Raw genomic sequence first — 21,653 nt, 5'->3', positions numbered from 1 at the left:
CTACCGCGCTAATAACAAAAAGGAACCTCACGCTGATTTTAAGAGAATGTAGGATTGGAAGATCGAAAAAGAACAGAAAAAGAAAGCACAGCTCATGGTAACTAATGCTCCACTGGCTAAGAGAAACGATCCGCAGATAGTATAAAACAATTAAAAGAACGCTTTTTGAAACGCTTCCGGCTTCCGGTGAAAACAAATGGAATTCTGGGTAATCGAGGACTACGGAAATTGTATGCAGTGACGGTAGTGACCAGCAGAGGTTGCTAAAAATCGTTATTTGTGAATCTGCATTGTACAACTTTAAATTATTAGCAAAAGTAGCAGATCTACAAGCTCAAAAAGCTCCACGCCACGTTGCTGTGTGGAAAATGTACGCTGCACCGGCACGCTTTAGCGCTCCTTCAGCGCTTCAAAATGTTGGCGCTTTTCGGCGATAGTTGAGTCTTCTTTCACTTTCTCCCCGCCGTTTGGTGCCCCGTTTGTACCCCTCATTCCCTGAAGAAGACCTGTTGTGTATTTTGTGTGAATAAAAACATGTGTGTGTGTGTGTGTGTGATTACCTTAGGTCCTGGAAGGCCACGTCCAGGAGGTCCTGGAAGACCCATCCATCCCAGGCTGCCAGGCTCTCCCTGGAGACAACAACATGACACGGTTCAGACAGACACATGACCTATGACCCCATGATGACACATGACCCAGAACCCCTGTCCTTCCTGTTCTGCATGTAATGTCTCCCTGTCTTCAGTAAGTAACAGTCACACAATGGTCAATAGATCATGTATATAATATCTTTGTGAAAAGAGCACAGATGAAGTCATTCTCTGCGTGTTGTTGCTCTTTTGGGGGGCGAATGTTACTCCCCATGATGGGCATGTCCAGGGTTCAAGTGGTTAACCCAGAGAATGTGTTTAAATCCCTGCTTTAAAACACGTAGTTCAACATGAACTTCAACAGTTAAACACGAACTGTACAAACAATGAACTGTACATACCTTGGCCCCTGCGGGTCCGACGGGGCCCAGTGCTCCCGTGAGGCCCCTGGTCCCACGGTTACCTCGGTCCCCCTGCAGAAACACAAATACATCATTATCATCATCGGGATTAAATACCATTAATTTTAGGTTCATAACTGTGTGTGTGTGTGTGTGTGTGTGTGTGTGTGTGTGTGTGTGTGTGTGTGTGTGTGTGTGTGTGTGTGTGTGTGTGTGTGTGTGTGTGTCCATTCTCTGTAAATCCTAGAGATGAAAATCCCAGTTCCAAATGTTTAAAGTCAATTAAATGAGTAGCTAGCTGATATAGAAAGTAGGTAGCTGATATATCGCACTTTTACCTTAGCGCTAGGTATGCTCTTAGTTGCTTGTTTTAGAAGAGAATGCACTTAAGACTTCTGGTGATTAGTAGTTTTCCTGCCTATCTACCTATATAAAATGACTGTAATGTAATGTAAAAAAGTATCTTTTATTCACGTTGTGATGCTTGGTTTTGAGCTATTCAGCAAACTTCCCCAAAACTTCCCAAACTTTTTAGCTGAAGACCCAAAAGAGTAATTAGAAAATAACAGATCAAAAAAAATTATGGAAACAAAGACAAAAAAAAGGGAATTCACTCGCGACCCATAAAAACGTGTCACCTCAAATGGGTCCCGAGACAGTGTTTAGGAAACACTGGTCATGACCATGTCTACATTCCTAAATGCCCTGAAATGCTGCCATGTGATTGGCTGTGTCAATGGACTGTGTGTATACACAGTATATGGCCAATAATAATTTACCATTTCAATCCAAGCTTGACAAGCTCTTGACAAACATAATGATCCTGGGTGTGTGGTGTGTGTCAGAGGTTGACACAGTGTGTGTACCGTGTAAACATTGACTTCCTCTATGCATAGTGTACTTTGAGCTCACGTCACGCCTGCTAAATGGTTATTGTTACAGTGTTTGTCCAGGATGTCCGATTATTATCAGATTATTTGCATAACGTTTGACTCATGATGAGATGTGGAACCTTTGTGGAGCTGACCTTTTCTCCAGGGACTCCTTTCCCAGGGACACCCTCCAGGCCTCTGGATCCTGCTAAACCCATCTCTCCCTTTAATAACACAACAACATAGAGAGTATCATCATCATCATCATCATCATCATCATCATCATCATCATCATCATCATCATCATCATCATCATACAGTACAGTACAGTACAGTACAGTACAGTACAGTACTTTGAGTAAACTAATATTAAGTAACTTTCCACCACTGGTGACCTTTTGACCCCCGGTAGGTGACTGACCTTTGGCCCCACAGCTCCATCCTCTCCAGGAATGCCAGGTATCCCAGCTGTCCCCTCAGGGCCTCCCTCCCCCTGAACACACACACACACACACACACACACACACACACACACACACACACACACACACACACACACACACACACACACACACACACACACACACACACACACACACTGTCAATATTTCTGATTCATTTAAAGGTGCTGTAAGTGATATTTATTTGGTTAAAACAAAGTTTTAATAAAACTGTAATGTAAAGCATTATATTGTGATAGTACTCATGGCTATAGTCTCTATAGTATAGAGTAGGGGTCTATAACGATACATTTTAACAGCGATGATAGGCATCACTATACATGGTTGACGATACGATACATGGGCGATATTGGTTCATTCATGGTGATACGATACGATTCAATGATTTAAAATCAATACAGTAACTATTTAGCATAGAGATTACATTTGTGTGGAGAGTGCAGTTTTTTTAAGGGAAACATGTATTATTATGGATATAAATAAGTAATCACAGTGATTCTCTGGCAAATACATGGACATTGTATTTGAACACATTATGGACAAACCCACACCTTGACATGAACACAGAGAATACACACATTTATCTATAAACCAAGTGTAGCGATATGGAATGGAAAAGTAATTAAACCCCTCTTTTTCTTTTTTCTTCTTAAAATGGCTAAATACAACACACAAGTACTTAGTATCGATAAAATCGATTATTTGCATTTCAAAACGATAAGATACGATACAAAATCAAACGATACGATATGTAGCTGTGTTTACATATAGATATACTATACGATTGTTGAAATTAAAATTGATATTTCGCTGCGGTTACTGTCTCGTTACACCCCTAGTATAGAGTGTGTGTGTTCATATAATACCTGAGGCTATTCTTAAAACAATTCTAAATCCTAACAGTTTTTGGAAAAAATATCTAAAAATATTTTTTTCAAGATTTTTCAAAAATAGCAGATCTACAAGCTCATAGCGCGGCACTCGGTGCCGCGCTATGAGCTTGTAGATCTGCTATTTTTGAATAGCCAAAGAAATCTAAAGTGACACAGATGCGTTCCAGGTCTTAAAGGGTTAACAGGGTGTCTGCCTGTCTCTCCAGCTCTTTTAGTAAACAGAAAATATTTGTTGTTTTTTTACAGTTGGCGGGTCACCAATTTCCTCCAATCAGGAGCGAGCCCTGGTGGTCTCACCTTGGGTCCCGGCTCCCCCAGGCCCCTCTCCCCCTGTGGTCCAGGCTCCCCGGGGAATCCCTGGTCCCCCTGTTTCACAAAGGACACATTAGGACTTGGCCTGAGATTAGATTTAACTTTTATACCATGATGTTATCTATACTTTCCAACACCGGGGTGTAAAGATGGTTCCACCAACCTTAGGTCCTATGATCCCCAGGCCTGGAGGTCCTCTGGGCCCAGACGGGCCAACTGGGCCCTGGTCTCCCTATAAAGCAGAAAGATAGAAAGATCACAATTTAAAGTGGAAATTATAATTAATAAAGATACTCTTATCTCCATATTCTAACTTTTGGAGTTAGAATATTAAAACGCCCTACTTGATCATACTACAGCGTCACACAAAAGCATCAAAAGTAGCAGATCTACAAGCTCAGCTTGTGCTACTTTTGATTCTTTTGAACTTGAATCCTGAAAAGTAGCAGTTTTGGACACGATGAAGTTTCCACCCGACAGAGACGATTATTTAACCCATTCGATCCGTCATTTTAGATTTGAGTCATATTGTATACTTTGTCTATTCAAAAACAGCAGATCTACAAGCTCATAGAGTGCCACGCAATGATCTTGTAGATCTGCACATAAAAAAATTAGAAAAATACAAAATTTTGAATAAATTTTTTTTAAAGCGAACATTTGTAACTCAAATCTTTGCTTCTGGGGGTCCCTGTAACAAAATATTTTGAGATGGGGGTCCCTGTAACAAAATATTTTGAGATGGGGGTCCCTGTAACAAAATATTTTGAGATGGGGGTCCCTGGAACATTTTTTTTTTTTTTACAAACGTTCGCTTTAAAAATATATATATTCAAAGATTTGCACACATTTTTTCACGGTTTTTCAAAAATAGCAGATCTACAAGCTCATAGCGCGGCACTCGGTGCCGCGCTATGAGCTTGTAGATCTGCTATTTTTTGAATAGCCAAAGAATCTAAAAATGACATATTTTTCCTCACCTTGTCTCCTTGGATCCCGGCTCCAGGAAACCCCATCAGCCCTGGAAGCCCCGGAGCTCCTGGACCGCCCTGTGAAAGGTCATGGGGGTGAAAGGTCATGGGGGTGAAAGGTCAGAGAGGTCATCTTTTTTTTAAACAGTTAGAACAGTGTGATACCTCTACCAGCTCTATTAGAGGGTGAATCCTTACCTGGTCACCTTTGACCCCTAGTCCCGGTGGTCCGCGGCTGCCTTTAAGACCCTCGTAACCGCGGTCTCCCTGTCGTCACAAACACAGCGGCGTGTCAGAGAGAACGTGTTCAGGGTTCAGGGGTGGAAAAAAGTACTCGCATGTTTTACTTAATAAAAGTATCAATACTGCAATATAGAGCGTCGCAGTTCCCGCCCACTTCCTGTTTTTTTTGGTGCCGGAAGAAAAAACTCAATGCATTTTTCCATTGACATTTCCAAAAATATTTATATCTATTAATTTAAGCCTCGAATCAAGCCATCATGACATGACATGAATCATGACCATAAAACGTTTGATTCTGTGATAATTTTTTTTGGAAAACGGCAAAACAAAGGGTATTTATTAAATATAGTATATCATATAATTAAATATAAAATTTTAAAAAATCACAGAAAAAAACGTTTTATGGTCATGATTCATGTCATGTCGTGATGGCTTGATTCGAGGCTTAAATTAATAGATATAAATATTTTTGGAAATGTCAATGGAAAAATGCATTGAGTTTTTTCTTCCGGCACCAAAAAAAACAGGAAGTGGGCGGGAACTGCGACGCTCTATAGAAACACTCAAAATGTGCTTGAGTAAAAGACAAAGTACAAAAGTATTGGCATCAAAATGTAGTTAAAGTACCAAAAGTAAAAGTACTCATTATACAGAATGTCCCATTTCAAGTTTTCAAATCTTTTGAAAATAGCAGATCTACAAGCTCACAATGCGTCGCATCGCAACGCATTGTGAGCTTGTAGATCTGCTATTTTCAAATGGCCGAAATGTAAACAGGACTGAAGTGATTATTGTGTGTTTTGTAATAATAATCACAATCTACAAAGTAACTAGTAACTAAAGTTTTCAAATAATTGTACTGGAGTAAAAGAAGTACAATATTTGCCTCTGAGATGTAGTGGGGTAGAATAAAAGTACTGAAAATTGGAAATACTCAAGTAAAGAACAAATGCCTCAAAATTGTACTTAAGTACAGTACTTAAGTAAATGTACTTAGTTACTTTACACCACTGTTCAGGGGTTCAAGGTTCAAGGGGTTCTTTATTGTTACATCATCTTGTGCACCGGTCTTTATACATAAGAGGAAAAAAACATACGTTTTGTTTGGCTTCTTCAACTGTTTTAGAAAAACTTTCGCACACCGAGAATAAAAACATATTAAAAGCAGGTGTGAAGCATCTCGTTTTCTAGGGGGTCCAGAAATGTGCCAGCGAACCGGTAGGCAGCGGTTCCGGTAGGAGACACAAAGGAGACTCTTTGTGTCTCCTACCGGAACGGCTGCCGGTCATCAAATTATTGTCTTAGGAATGAACGAGACAAAAACTAAAGAAATATCCATGAATTCAAGTCTCCATGGGGCGACTAATCCATAGAAAGAAAAAAAAATTTGGGGGTGAACTGTCCCTGTGTATGTATTTTTTGTAAGTTTGGGTCCCGGAGACACACCGAATGTCTCTTTTGGTTCTCGAGATGAAAACGTTTGGTAATACACTGCATGGTCTACATTACAACTTACTTTTGGGCCTGGGAGACCTTCTCCAGGGAAGCCCTGTGATCCTTGTATTCCAGGTGGTCCAACTGGTCCCTAGAGAGAGAAGAAACTCATAATATACCAGACATGAACCTTCCATAGCAGAGCATGATGGTGTTCATTCATTAGAACTGCTGAGTGTTTGCTGGAAATAGAGCTCCACCTAGTGGACAGGCTGTTCGATGCAATGTCTTTCATGTGTTTTTTTGCCATGTTATGCATAATCGTTTCTGTCAGCCAGAAAGAAACCTGTATCTCCATATTTCAACTTTATACGTGTTTTAATTTCATTTAATTTAATTAATGCTCTACTTCATCGTTCAAGAGTGTCATGCAAAAGTAGCAAAAATAGCAGATCTACATGCTCACGACGTTGTGAGCTTGTAGATGAAAGTGAAAGCGGTTAAGTCTGTGTGTGGGTTTTATAAATATTGAAGCAATGAAAAGTATTAACGATTAGCGTGTGATTAAATAACCTACATTGGATCCATTTGTTCTGTTTTTGCGACATTTTCCATTTTCCTGAAACATTACAGATGTGGACGTACAGAACAAGGACTCGCCCTGACAGCGTGGATGTGGACTCACCATGGGTCCTGCTTGACCGACACCCGTTGCACCAGCCGGACCGGGTCTGCCTTGGTTCCCCTTGTCGCCCTAAGAAAACAAAACGTTTTGATCAAATATCAAACCATAAAGGTCCTTACACACCGGGGCGATTTTTTTCATGCGAATAATACGCTTTTTAAAAAAACCGTATAAAGTCAATGCAAGCTTCCACACCAGTTTCGCGGAGCGAAAAAAGCGTCTTTTAATTATTCGGAACGAGTCCGAATTTTGCGTATATTCGCATATTCGCCGGTGTGTCTCTGTCTTTAGTCTCTGTGCATAACTGTAGGCCCAGGTGTCCAGTTTCCGGTTCAGTGTTCCATATATCAGGGGTCTTCAACGTTTTCAGGCCAAGGACCCCCTAGCTGAGAGAGAGATGAAGCAGGGACCCCCTCTATATTGTATAAAATTGCGTTTCAGATAAACTTTTGCTGCTCTTTTTTCCCTCTACCCCTATAACTCTTTGCCAAAAATAGCCGATGCGTTGCGAGGCGTTGTGAGCTTGTAGATCTGCTATTCTTGGCTAAAGTTCTCCTCAGAAAATGGATGCTAGGGTTCAAGTGGTAAATGTAAAAAAAATAAATCCTATCACACAAAGATTTGGCGGACCCCCTGTAGTAGCTCTGAGGACCCCCTAGGGGTCCCGGACCCCCTGTTGAAGACCCCTGCCATATAGCTTTGTTTGACTCGGAAACAGATTTGAACGGGAACCCTTTATGTGTGTTTCCTGTTTATGTGTGTGGCCTGGAAAAAATAACCGATCTTGTCTACGACGCACGTTTATAGAGTTTGTGTAAACACTAATTATTTTAAAATTGATGATAAAGTAGGGTAGGCTGTAGGAGGGGCGTGGCTACCTTGTGATGATTTGATTGACGAGCTACACGACCAATAGCATTCATTCCCCACCCCCCCGCTCTGGTCCCAACCAATAGCATTTATTCATTTCCGGTTTCTTATTTGCATATTCGGAACCGGATATAGAAAGACGGCGGATTTGAAATTGTTGAAAAATACTCTTCATTTACGGTCTGTAGAGTCTATGGGCGTCACTTTGTCCACTAATTTTACTCTATGGTTTAAAGGGGACAGAAACACGTGTGTGTGTGTGTGTGGTTGAACAGTAAACACACACAAACGCATAGAAAATGTGGGGCAGACAGGGGTCAGAGGTCACCTTAGGTCCAGGGAACCCAACGCCTGCGTCTCCTGGAGGTCCAGTGGCTCCGCCTGGCCCTCGATCACCCTTTAGTGTGATGACAGTAAACATTAGATTCATGTGCTGACCGTACATATACATTTCACCTTCAATCACTTTAACCATATGATGCCATTGGATTCTTACTTTAGTGCCCATTGGTCCTTCAGCACCCTGGTCCCCAGGGTCCCCCCTCGCTCCCTGCAACACACAATACACACACACACACACACACACACACACACACACACACACACACACACACAGACACAGACACAGACACAGACGCACACACACAGACCAACAGAATGTCAGAAAGTGACAGTGAGAGCTTTGTGGACATGATCACATCCAGTGTTGATTTTGACAGCACATTTCTATTTAGTTTTATTTCATAGTCTTTTGAATAAAATTCCATTTAGTTTTAGTCATATTTTATATTCACCTGAAATGTTTTTGTCTAGTTTTAGTCGACTAAATATCATAAGATTATATTCGACTAAATCTACAGTTGATTTAGTCGACTAAAATGTATGTTGGCGGTGCCTTGATGGCAGTGGTGGAAAAAGTACTCAAGTTCTTTACTTAAGTAAAAGTACCAATACTGCAATATAGAAATACTCTGTTACAAGTAAAAGTCTAGAATAAAAAATTCACTTGAGTAAAATTACAAAAGTATTGGCATCAAGATGTACTTAAAGTACCAAAAGTAAAAGTACAAAATTATTTGAAAATAGCCGATCTACAAACTCACAACGCGTCGCATCGCGACGCGTTGTGAGCTTGTAGATCGGCTATTTTCAAATAGCCTAGGTATAAAATAGAGCTAAAGTGGTTAATGTGTGTTTTATAATATAATAATGTATATCTGCAAAGTAACTAGTAACTAAAGCTTTCAAATAATTGTAGTGGAGTAAAAGTACAATATTTGCCACTGAGATGTAGTGGAGTAGAATTAAAAGTATTGGAAATTGGAAATACTCAAGTAAAGTACAAATACCTCAAAAAGTACAGTACTTAAGTAAATGTACTTAGTTACTTTCCACCACTGCTTGATGGTGTCGTAATGGCTGATTTTACACTTGGTTGCATGCTGAAAATAGCCGATATACAAGCTCACAACGCGTCGCAGCGCGACGCGTTGTGAGCTTGTAGATCTGCTATTTTCAGAGCGCAACACCCGAGCGCAACCAAACATAAAATGACTTTCAGTCTTTTAGTTCTACTGGATCTCTTCTCCACTAGATCCCTCACTAACATGTTAGTCTAGTTTGTTATTTGTTGTCAATATATTTAGTCTTGGAAAAAAGGTAGTGGACGAGCATTTTTTATTTTAGTCGACTAAAATCAACACTGATCACGTCCTTCCCTCTGTCTGTCCTCACCTTCCCCTGTCTCTCTACTCTAATACCTTTTTGTAAAAAAAACACCTTGAGCCTCCTTGAACCTTAAATGACCCTATGGGAACCAGAGGGTGGGGGTGGGGGGGGGGGGGTCTGTCACCTAATCTAACCCAGACCAGGGCTGTGCCGGCCCGGTGCGCATGCCAAACACCGCAGAGGGCAACCAGCGTTTAACCCTTTAAGACCTGGAACTGTGTCATTTTTAGATTTGAGCTAAAAAGCATTATTTTACACTTTGGGCTATTCAAAAATAGCAGATATACAAGCTCATAGCGCGGCACCGAGTGCCGCGCTACGAGCTTGTAGATCTGCTATTTTTGAAAAATCGTGAAAATGTGTGAAAATATTTGAATATAAATATTTTTAAAGCGAACATTTTTAACTCTATTCTTTGCTTCTGGGGGTCCCTGGAACAAAATATTTTGATGGGGGTCCGCGGCCAAATACATATAATTTTGGGGGTCCTTGACATGAAAAAGATTGAGCACCACTGATATAGAAACATAGGTTTTTCAGAATACTGTTGAGATTTAGGAGACATGTAGAATCGGCTTCAGGTCTCAATGGGTTAAAGGGAGCGAGAGAGAGAGAGAGAGAGAGGGAATGGATAACATGCGCTGCTACACTAATCCTATAGAACACAGTCTAGCTCGGTGACAATACGGCGGTGGGTTCACCGCACAGCGCTGGGCCGGGCGACATTGGTGAACGGGATAAGGTCCTAATCCCTGCATCACATTCCATAAGTGCACAGCGCTGAGTGTGTCCTCACGCTCGGCGTTTTTTTAGCCACAGTTTTCCCCGATTGTTTCAGCAGCGGATGATGTGTGGATGTCTGCTGGACCACGGGAAGAAGAGTTCAGAAGCTATAGCCGTAGATTATGTCTCTCGTAGATGTATTTTATCGATTCTGATATTTTCAATCTACGAGAGTCGTAGCGACCATCCCCACCATTTCCATATTGGAATGTCAGCTCCAAAGCCTGTAGTTCTCCAAACATGTACAAATGCAAAATATAAGGTGCTTACCCTTGTGCCCCAAATGTTTACTCACTCTACGGGCGTAGTAGTGCAATGTAATAATCCATATTTTTCAATAAATAAGTATTTTAATCCCGTCTGTGGCCGATTCTGTCAGAAATTCCCAATGGGCGGTATAGTAGCACAGCCGGAATTACACTCAATGTAAACAGGAAGTAAACGAGGGGGGAAAAAGACAGACGGGATTAAAACACTTATTTATTGAAAAATATGGATTATTACATTGCACTACTACGCTGTAGAGTGAGTTAACATTTGAGGCACAAGGGTAAGCACCTTATATTTTGCATTTGTACAGTACATGTTTGGAGAACTACGGGCTTTGGAGTTGACAATCCAGTGGAAAATGGGGGGATGGTCGCTACGACTCTCGTAGCTTGAAAATGTCAGAATCGATAAAATACATCTAAGAGAGTCATAATCTACGGCTAGACACAACCTACTCAACCCCTGTACTTGAGTCAAAGTATTGTATAGATAGATACTACTCCTCCTTCTGTTTAGTTTTTATGTTGTTGCATTGCTTTAAACATGACTGGGACCTGACTAAATGGAATGGGTGTGAATATTATCATTATAATATTATCATTGACATTTATTTCTCCCACCAGACTGATTGCGAACGCGGAAGGAGGCGCGGCGAAGCCGCGCCTCCGACCAAGTGGAGCTTACTATGTAACTCTGCTTGGGTTGTGTCTCTGTCTGTGTCTCCGTGTGCACTGCCTGTGTGCACTGCCTGTGTGCAGCTCCTCTGAGATAAGTAAATGTCCAATTTAGACGTACCATACATCAAATGAAAGGTCTTTGAAAACTGAACACACCTGTCAAGGTTGCGTTTAAGCCCGCCCCTTCCCCCGGAAGCCACGCCCCGGAGAAGGCTCCTAAAAACTCCCCATTGAAACCCCATGTTAAATGAAAAGTGCCCGAATCGCTCCGAAACTTTTTCTACCCCCCCTAAGTGGGGGTCTACGAACAAATACTTCGGGCTCGGATTTTGGCTCCGCCCCCCGGAAGTGGGTGAAACAGGCACTTCAAACACTTTGTTGAATTGTTCAAAAACATTCAAAGTTTTTTTTTTGGGAATTTGTATTTTTCTAAGATGCTCCTTTTAACGCAGATTTTTTTTTTATTATTAATATTTTTTTTTATTGGTTACTTTTTTTTAAAATATTTTTTTTCATTATTTTTTTACATTTTTTGGCGTTCGCTTACCGCGTTCGCGCGTCTTACTTGTTGAATACAGGAGTCTAATGCATGTCTGTGATTATGAAACAGTTGTCCTGGATATTATGGAGTATTAAAGAATCAGCTCAGAGAAGAGGCACAGTTTTAGAGCTATACAGTATTCACAGAGGGCATGCGTACGTCGTGTGTGCGCTTTGCGTGCATCTTGTGTGTGTGTGTGTGTGTGTGTGTGTGTGTGCGTGTGCGTGGTACGTGAGTGTGCGTTGGCGCTTTGCCTTCCCGTGTGTGTGTACATGTGGGTTTATAAGCGGCACTTGTGTGAGTGGCTTGTTGTGTCATTGTACTTATAGTTGCAGCTTTGTGTTGCAATCAGTTGCAGGTGTTCATCTCATGCTCATAGAGACACAAATGGTTTAAAAAGCTCACCAACTCTCCTCTGGGCCCCCTTGTACCAGCGGCTCCAGCCAAACCCTGTAAGAGACAAGAGCATAAAACACCATGTTATGACGTCTTCTTACAGTAAGCCATACAGTACAGTACAGTACAGTATAGCCACCAGCCTACAAAGAACTTATTAAACAAAGACTTATTCTTAAAACATACTTGTTCTCCTTTCACACCTGGGGCTCCACACTCTCCTCGCTCCCCCTAGGAAAAAAAGAACGGGTTCGAGAGCAAGAAAAAAAACTTGTTAGCAACTGAGACAAATTTTAACTTTGAAGGACCCCCAGTTTGATATGCATAAGATAAGCCCCACGGACCCCAATTTAATATGATGTTTTATCTCTGGGACCGCCAGTGTTAATGGACCGGCACAATCCATTTGGTTCCATTTGTACTGTACACTCTTAAGGTCCTTACACACCAGGGCGATTTTTTTCATGCGAATAATACGTTTTTTTTTAAAAACCTTATAAACTCAATGCAAGCTTCCACACCAGTTTCGCGGAGCGAAAAAAAGCGTCTTTTAATTATTCGGAACGAGTCCGAATTTTGCGTATATTCGCATATTCGCCGGTGTGTAACCGCCTTTAGAGTTGCAGATCTGTGAGCCTCCATTTGGTTCCCAACTGTGAAGCGGTCAAGGCCGCACCGCTTGACATCATGAGCTTAGGTGTGTGTGTACAGTATGTGTATGAATATCTGTGTGTAGAGCTAGAACCATATTCTGTGGAAACATATTGTATTCAGTGAAACTTGACAGATGCTATAGGTTCACCTGTTTGCCTGGCATAGTTTGCATAGTTTCTATGTACAGATTATTATGTTTTGATATTATATTGTTTAGACTGATGCTAGGTGGTTCTTGGTTTACCTGTGATCCTAGTTTACTGAGACACTACTACACTGTCTCTCTGTATTGTATGTGTTTACCTTGCTTCACTGTGGATAAAGATCGTCTGATAAATGCCTACATTGTAAATTGTCATTTTAACCCATATCCCCACCTGACACAGCAGTGGTCCCCAGGTTGATTCTAAGTCAGGTCCCCGGACTCACAATCAGTTGAAAACCACCACTTTATAGGACTTGTTAATGAGTTGTTTTACAACACTAAGTGTCTAAAAAAATCACACCGGAACAAATCCTACCTTTTCCCCTCGGACACCAGTTCGACCCTACAGAGAAAAGGATCAGAGTTATTTGTACCAAAAACGTATATAATGTATAATATTTAGAAGTAGGTCCCATGCACACAGCACACCTCAGTGTGCTATGAATAATGAATAATGATAATAATAATACATACAAATACAAAAAGTGATTGCATCGTGGACTGTGCGACCTCCTCTCTTTTAAACTGTTAAATATCTCCTGGTCAAAACCTCCTTACTGGTGTGACGCTCCTATTCCAGTGTTTGTATTAATAATGTACATAACATACTGATATTTCTCTTTGCCATATACTAATTATCTAAATAATGAACTCTTGTGTAGTAACTGGTATATGAGATGTAATCATCTAAATGATGAATGTTGCATGTTGACTCATACCTCAATGCCCTCCATTCCTGGACGGCCGTTGATGCCCGCCTCCCCCTGTGTTGACACAGAGACCAGACAAAAACAACACCGTCAATACAGGCTCATTGTAGGGGAGTAAAAAAGTACGATATTTGCCGGCTCAGAGATGTAGTGGAGCAGAAGTATAAAGTATTGAAAAATGGACATACTAAAGTGCTTCACAATCTTAGGCTACTTAAAAGGTAGGGTAGGCTAAGTGATTTTTTGGGGGGTTAAAACAAAAGGTTTTTTGTTAATAGGTTAAAGTTCTATATTCTGATTGTAATCATTGCTATAGAATGTTCAGTAACAGGGAGTCTCCCCCTCTTCTCCAGATATTTAACTAGAAAAAGTGCTCCTCGGAGCACAGGTCTCCGCCAGGTCAGGTTAGTGTGGGCCAGCTATGTTCGGAATTTGCCAATCAGGCTGGAATGTGAAAAATCGTACGGATCCGTCTTGATCACTTGACTGAAGAGATAATGTGTACCGATTTGTATGATGTTTGGACAACATTTGTGGGAGTAATATAAAAAAAAAATGTGCTAAAACTCTGCCTCCTGGTAGCGCTATAATAGGGCAATGTTGAAAGGATGGCATTTGTTCCTCAAGTAAGGCGAATGTGCGTGCAAACAATCAGACGTTCATGATTTGTGGCATTTTGTTCAAAACGGGCCACTCCTGCAAACTTTAGATGTGAATCTTAGCCAATCACGATGGAATATGAAAATTCAAACAGATCTGTCTTGATCACATGACTATAGAGATCATGTGTACCGATTTGCGTGAAATTTGGATTCAATCTGAATATCCAAAAATGTGTTTTACATAAGTCGGCCTCCTGGGGGCGCTATAAAAAGCAGATGTGAAAAATGCAGTGCAAAGGTTTTTCCTTGGCTTCTAGGGAATGCACATACAAAGTTGTACACAGATCGGTCCTGTTATAGTAATTGAGTAAATGTACTTCGTTACTTATCCACCGCTGCATTCTTCAACATGCAGCCACCATGCAGCGGGTGGATTAACGTTGTGACAACAATATAAAAACTTACACGAGATCCCTTTGACCCGGGAGAGCCATCAGATCCAGGATCACCAGGTTTACCCTGTAGGGGGACAGATGGGTTCAGGAGAGGAGCAGGTTATTGGGGGAGGGGGGAGGGGAGGGGAGGGAGGGAAGGGGAGGCTCTGCTCTTGTTCTCATGTGTTCATAAGCAGTAAGTGGAAGGAGGTCATTGAAAGGGCAAAGGGCAGATATGGTACAGCGGTGCTTCACAAACGTTTTAGCGCCCAGAGACCAGAAAGAGACACGTGATGTGTCCCCCGCCTGACCCCAAACTATAGTGAAAATAGAAGGTCTACAACAGTGATTCTCAAACTTTTTCAGGTCAAGGACCCCCAAATTGACACTTATTAGACCGCAGACCCCCCCCCCCCATAAATGCCAGGGACCCCATAAGAGAAGATTTTCACGGTTCTAGCAGTGATTCTCCACCATTTTAATTTCAAGGACCCCCCAGTTTGACATGCATTAGGCTACAGACCCCCATTTAACGTCATTTCTATCTCTGGGACCCCAATTTGTATTGTAAAATCAATGTTAATTTAACTCTGAGAGTGTACAAATGGAACCAAATGGATCCGTTAGGGTCCATTTGGTTCCATTTGTACACTCTCAGAGTTACAGAACCATAAGGGTCCATTTGGTTCCTATGGAGGATAAAGCGTACGTGAAGCCTCCTCCTCGCTTCCGTTTCGTCTTTACAGTCGCGCAAATGTATCCTAATATAAATAAAAAATCATCTAAGCATAATACAGCTTGCTGCTTAGCAGGAATGGAAATAAAAACATTAAATGTAAAGATATTTTAACATATATTTCCGTGAACGGAAATGACGAACAGATGACAGCTTCCTGCCTTTCGGGAGGTGTAGTTCCAGACTATATAGTATTTGGAGATTGTGGAATAGTTGTCTGGCTGCGCAAGACTATTGGTCGGGGCCTCTCTCCTTTCTCCTTTCTCCTCTCTCCTCTCTCCTGGTTTGGTTCCCGTGTGAGCACAAGCAGAAGTGGAAGGAGGTCATTGTGAGTTTACGTGTCGACCTGTCTGCAACCCCTGTCCCAATGTAAACATCCACCTCGGAGCAGTGGCTTCGCCCGCTCACCGCCGTGTGTTTGCTCGTGTTTAATCTACCGTCCCTCGACCTTTTCCCGCTTTTTCTCTCCAAGAGCTTCTGAGTTCAACAGCGTTGGGCCGTGCAGTGAAAACACGGCGGGGGTCTTTCTTTGGGCCTTTCTCTCGCTATAGCCCTGCTACACTTGCAGTGTGTGGGAAAACGTTTCCTGTCCCTTTGATGTTATACCGCCGTCCCACTCCGTTAGTGCCCCGCCCCCTGGGGGCCAGATGCACCTGTTGAGGCCATGGGCCAGCTGGACGGAGGGGCAGGGCAGGGCAGGAGGGACACTGGGTGTCCAGCTGTTGGTCTGCCAGGAATAACAGTCCACTGTCTGAGGATTAACAGGCCTCAGCGAGGTTCAGTAACCTCTGTCAACCTGGACTCATCATATCATACATTACACACACACACACACACACACACACACACACACACACACACACACACACACACACACACACACACACACGTACACACACACCGCGGTGGAAAGCTATGCGGCCGAATGTTGACACCTTCATGACCTGTTGTGGACAATGTGTAGCGCGTTGTGTTTGATTTGCTACTACACACAGCCAGATTACCCACTTAAACCCCTCTCTATACAGTGCTAAGAAAACTTCAATCTGGGAACCCATCGTCAAATAAAAAGGAAAAACAGCGGCCCCAGTGTCTTTCACTTTTGCATTTGACTCTGGGGGGAGTGATTAAATAGACCGACGCTGGCTGGAAACTGGTCTCTGCCCTCAGCGCTCCACTTCCGGTGGTGCGCCTATGTTTTCATTCCCACTAACAATGTTTCTCCACGGAACACTAACACCATTTCTCCCAAAGAAGGACATGGATCATTTTGGTTATAAGCCCACTTGTTTCTATGATGAAAAGAACAAGTTAAAATGTTACTAACTTTCCGTGGTTCTGTCGGCTCCGAGGACGCTATCGTTAAATGAGTTTGGGTTTGTTTCCAGTGGGAAGCGAACGCACAGATGTAAATCCCGCCCACTGCATTTGATTGGGTAAAGCGCGGCCCGCTTCCTGATCTGAAGGCACGCCCACTTGTAGAACAACGCTCACACGTTCATGAGATATTAAGAAAACTTAGACATGAGTTGCATCCATACTCTATGCGCTCTTTCTTTCTTTCTTTTTCTCCACACCAAATTACTTCGACAAAAATTGCCGATCTACAAGCTCGCGGTGCGTTTTGTGCTTGTAGATCGGCTGTTTTTTGGTGAATGTTCCCCCCACTAGAACTTGGATGCTGGGGGTTTAAGTGTTAATATAAGCTCAAATACAATTTATTGAGATTTGAATGAAAGAACTAGAATGTTCGTTATGGGTTGAGGAAGAATGTGGGCCTGATGGCTGTATTGTTATGGTTCAGCTTGTCCTTGTAGCAGCTAGAGAGTATATATGGTCTGATCCATGTGAGCCCTTCAGTGTTCAACAACTTTTGATTTAGTTTTAGTCATAGTCTTTTGAATAAAATTCCGTTTAGTTTTTCATATGAAATGTTTCAGTTTTAGTCTAGTTTTAGTCGACTAAATATCATAAGATTATAGTCGACTAAATCTACAGTTGATTTAGTCGACTAAAATGTATTCTGGCGGTGCCTTGATGGCGTCGTAATGGCTGATTTTACACTCGGTTGCATGCTGAAAATAGCCGATCTACAAGCTCACAATGCGTCGCAGCGCGACGAATTGCGAGCTTGTAGATCGGCTATTTTCAGAGCACAACACCCACTCGCAACCAAGCACAAAATGACTTGTCTTGAAGTTCTACTGGATCTCTTCTCCACTAGACCCTCAACTGGACATTTTAGTCTAGTTTTTATTTGTTGACTAAATTGTCAATATATTTAGTCTCAGTTTTAGTCATCAGCTTAGTTTTTATTTTGTCTTTATGTAGTTTTCGTCAGTGAAAAAAGGTAGTCGACCAGCATTTTTCGTGATGGTTTTAGTCGACGAAATCAACACCCTTGGCAGAACTACCGTATACCACTGATCTGTGTCAGACTGTGTGTCTAACGTACTTCTCCCCATGATATAAATTAAAGCAGAACCATCACCACCTAGAATATTGTCTCTGACTCCTCCTGCCTCATCAGTTACTGAATGATCCAGAATCCCACGACAGGGTTGGGGTTTTCGGTCCATTTCTACACTTTTTACTGTGGTATATATACTGTATATACTCACAGAGCTTCCAGGATGACCTCTCTCTCCTTTGCTGCACAGACAGGACTTTGGCTCTGGACACTGACAGGATAAATGACAAGCTTTAAGGAATGAATGGAGAAAGCATCGTAGTTTATAAAATAAACATGATTTATTACCTTCATTTGAATGAAGGAGTTGACATTAATTCAGTTCTGGTACACTTACCCCACGGCTCACTATTGTGCTCTGAAAGAGACAAAGAGATAGAGAAAGAAAGAAAGAAAGAAAGAAAGAAAGAAAGAAGTATATGAAGAAATAGAGGGGGAGAGAGGAAGAGAGAGAGGGGGAGTGAGGGAGAGAGTGTGAGAAAGAGAGAGAGAGAGAGAGGGGGAGAGAGAGAGAGGAGGGGTGAGAGAGAAAGTGAGAGGGAGAGAGGAAGAGAGAGAAACAGATAGAGAAAGGGAGAGAAGGAGAGAGAGGGAAAAGAGAGAGAGAGCGAGAAAGCGAGAAGAGGTAGAGAGATAGGAAGAGAGAAAGTGAGAGGGAGAGACAAAGAGAGAGAAAAAGATAGAGATGGAGATAAAAATAGAGAAGGAGAGAGAAAGAGAAAGGGAGAGAGAGGGGAAAAAGAGAGAGAGAAAAAGAGAGAGAGAGAGAGAGAAAAAGAGAAGGAGAAAAGGAGATAATTAATAAAGTAGGACGCAGTTTTCATATTCGATGGACCTTCATCATCTCAGAGAATGTTTTAAATGTGACACAGGCTGACGATGATGATGTCACTGATGACATCATCACCAGTGGACTGACCAGTTCTTTGAAGAGCCTGTCGTCCAGCTGCGGGTCATTGAGGCTGAACACGTGCTGACTGGGCGGGGCGCTGGCGATGGAGCGCAGCCTGGCGCTGGTGGCCACGCCCCCCGCCGCCCCGTCCTTATTGGCCGAGGAGGAGGAGGAGGCGGAGCCCGAGGACAGGCCCACGGCGAACACCCGCACGTTGTGGTTCTTGATCTCGGCGGCCGCCATGGCGGCGCTGGGGCTGCGCGGGTGGTCCACGCCGTCGGTCATCAGCAGCGCCACCCGCAGGCTGCTGGAGGACGTCTCGCGGCTGAACACCTGCGTGGCGTTGCTCAGGGCGTAGGCCGAGTAGGTGCCGTGGCCGATGTAGGCCATGGCGGCCACGCGGCTCTGGAAGACGTCCACGTCCTGCAGAGAATGTTTTAGATGTGACACAGGCTGACGATGATGATGTCACTGATGACATCATCATCAGTGGACTGACCAGTTCTTTGAAGAGCCTGTCGTCCAGCTGCGGGTCATTGAGGCTGAACACGTGCTGACTGGGGGGGGGGATGGGATCGTTATGAAACATGCCATGTTACGATTATTGTGGCCGACAAAGAAAAAGACGTACATCCGCCGCAGAGTTGATTTTGACAGCAAATGTTGATTCAGTTTTAGTCATAGTCTTTAGAATAAAATTCCATTTAGTTTTAGTCATATTCTAGTCATCTGAAATGTTTTAGTTTTTGTCTAGTTTTAGTCGACTAAATCTACAGTTGATTTAGTCGACTAAAATTTATCTTGGCGGTGCGTTGATGGCGTCTTAATGGCTGATTTCACTTTTTTTTTTTGAAATTTTCTTGCAAAATAGCAGATCTACAAGCTCACAACGCGTCGCAGCGCGACGCGTTGTGAGCTTGTAGATCTGCTATTTTCAGCGTGCAACAACAGAGCGCAACCAAACATAAAATAACTTGTCTTTCAGTTCTACTGGATCTCTTCTCCACTAGATCCCTCACTAACATTTTAGTCTAGTTTTTATTTGTTTTTTATTTAGTTTTTTGTCAATGAAAATTTTTTGTCGACCAACATTTTTAGTCATCGACAAAATCAACAGTTGATTGATTTCCAAAACATTTGATTAATTCCAAACCTTTTCCAGAGCCTGGAAAACTGTTTTTCTAATGTCTAAATATATTTCCAGGAATGTCATGACCATGGGAACCCTGTATGTGACTCTTTTGACCCAGCAGCATCATCAGTGTTGTATATTTGCCGCATCCCTTACCTGCCAGTCGCGGAAGTTGTGCTCCACAGAGACGGTGCTGCTGTACTGCAGCGCGGCCAGTCGAACCCTCAGCCTCCAGCCTGCAGAGTGGAGCTGGACCAGACGCGTGCTGAACCTCAGGACGAAGTCCTTCTGACGCTCAAACAGCTGCAGCTTGGCCTTCTCTGAGCTGTCCATGATGAACATGATCTCCACCGGGCAGATCAGAGCTACGCAGGGCAGAGCAGACAGGGGGAGCCAGAGAGGAACACAAGATCATAACGTTATAGTGACACACCAACACGTAGTTAGCTTGAACATCAGTTATTTTTTTTACAAAGATAGATTTGTGTGATTTCTATACTTCAAAGCAGTGTTTGTCCAGAGTAATTTTTTTTTACCTTTCCTATAATTTATTTAGATGTTTTCCCATCTATTTTCCAACAAAAAGAATCAGAAAAGAAAATCCCAAAAATGTTAAAAACATTAAAACAGCTCTAGATGCTACGCATTGTAAGCTTGTAGATCAGTTATTTAAACTTTTTATTTATTTTTTTAAAATAGGGTTTAAGTGATTAATTCACGACGTCTTTTTGTACGTTGGGGAGACACCACATGTCTCTTTGGTGTCTCAAGCTGAAAAGGTTTGGAAAGCACCGCTTTAAAGGGATAGTTCACCCAAAAAATTACGACTAATCTATGTATTAGTCACATCATGGAGACTTTAATTCATGGATATTTATTAGTTTTGGTCGCATTCCTAAGACAATAATTTCATGGCCAGCGGATCGGTAGGCATGGCGGTTCAAGGAGACTCTTTGTGTCTCTTACCGGAACCGCTGCTGGTCATCAAATTATTGTCTCAGGAATGAGACAAAAAATAAAACATATCTATATATGAATTAAGGTCTCCATGGGGTGACTAATCCATAGAAAAAAAGTTGTTTTAGGGTGAACTATCCCTTCAATGTATAGTACAGCTGTCATGGTACTGTGGATGTTTTTGGAGTATTCTTGGACAGTTCTACTCATCTGTAAGCAGTAGTATTGTTCTTACTCTTGTGTTCGTGGTGGATGACCTGGTTATCGTCTCGTTGGCCCTTCTTCCTCCTGCCCTGGGCTCTGATTGGCTCTGACATCAAGACCAAAACAACCAATAGAAACTCTGCCAGCCTCCACACTGTCGCCATCTTCTCTGTTTGTAGCCTCTCAGCCTGAAAGAAAGCAAAGGGTTAATATAAATAGAACATACATAGACTATAATACACGTTGTCATTTAACCACTTAAAACCTCTAGACTTACTAAACTGGACCTGCGTTGTCTCTGTACAGTACTTGAACCGCTTTTTTCAGTCTGCACCCATGTCTCTTTGCCAAAAATAGCAGATCGGCTGTTTTTAGCAAATGTTCCCCCCAGAATATGGATGCTGGGGTTCAATTGGTTCATATAATAATATACAAAAACTGTACATGAGATTTTGTCTTTTTCTGGGCGTCCCTGATTCTTCTTAGAAAGAAGGGCTCCGGCTCGGTGTCCCTTATTTGTATTTCAGGTA

General features: G+C 42.3%; 1 protein-coding gene across 1 annotated transcript in view; it reads right to left on the bottom strand.

Moving 5' to 3' along the window:
* col28a1a (collagen, type XXVIII, alpha 1a) overlaps positions 1–21,287 on the bottom strand; it is a gene marked incomplete at both ends in the record, with an annotated part of 33,445 nt that extends 12,158 nt beyond the window's left edge. Inside the window, 21 exons of the mRNA XM_080441699.1 lie at positions 561–629; positions 992–1,063; positions 2,019–2,087; positions 2,285–2,356; positions 3,515–3,583; positions 3,693–3,761; positions 4,510–4,578; positions 4,699–4,767; positions 6,260–6,328; positions 6,863–6,931; positions 8,061–8,129; positions 12,137–12,181; positions 12,314–12,358; positions 13,303–13,329; positions 13,706–13,750; positions 14,764–14,817; positions 18,090–18,149; positions 18,276–18,296; positions 18,858–19,253; positions 20,119–20,327; positions 21,155–21,287. Coding sequence (XP_080297825.1) covers positions 561–629; positions 992–1,063; positions 2,019–2,087; positions 2,285–2,356; positions 3,515–3,583; positions 3,693–3,761; positions 4,510–4,578; positions 4,699–4,767; positions 6,260–6,328; positions 6,863–6,931; positions 8,061–8,129; positions 12,137–12,181; positions 12,314–12,358; positions 13,303–13,329; positions 13,706–13,750; positions 14,764–14,817; positions 18,090–18,149; positions 18,276–18,296; positions 18,858–19,253; positions 20,119–20,327; positions 21,155–21,287 — 1,800 coding nt within the window. The remainder of the gene's footprint in view (positions 1–560; positions 630–991; positions 1,064–2,018; positions 2,088–2,284; positions 2,357–3,514; positions 3,584–3,692; positions 3,762–4,509; positions 4,579–4,698; positions 4,768–6,259; positions 6,329–6,862; positions 6,932–8,060; positions 8,130–12,136; positions 12,182–12,313; positions 12,359–13,302; positions 13,330–13,705; positions 13,751–14,763; positions 14,818–18,089; positions 18,150–18,275; positions 18,297–18,857; positions 19,254–20,118; positions 20,328–21,154) is intronic.
* Positions 21,288–21,653: the final 366 nt, after the last annotated feature.

The sequence above is a fragment of the Gymnoscopelus braueri genome, assembly GCF_963280865.1.
Source record: "Gymnoscopelus braueri genome assembly, chromosome: 11".
NCBI lineage: Eukaryota > Metazoa > Chordata > Actinopteri > Myctophiformes > Myctophidae > Gymnoscopelus > Gymnoscopelus braueri.
This window is presented reverse-complemented; position numbering and strand designations above follow the sequence as displayed.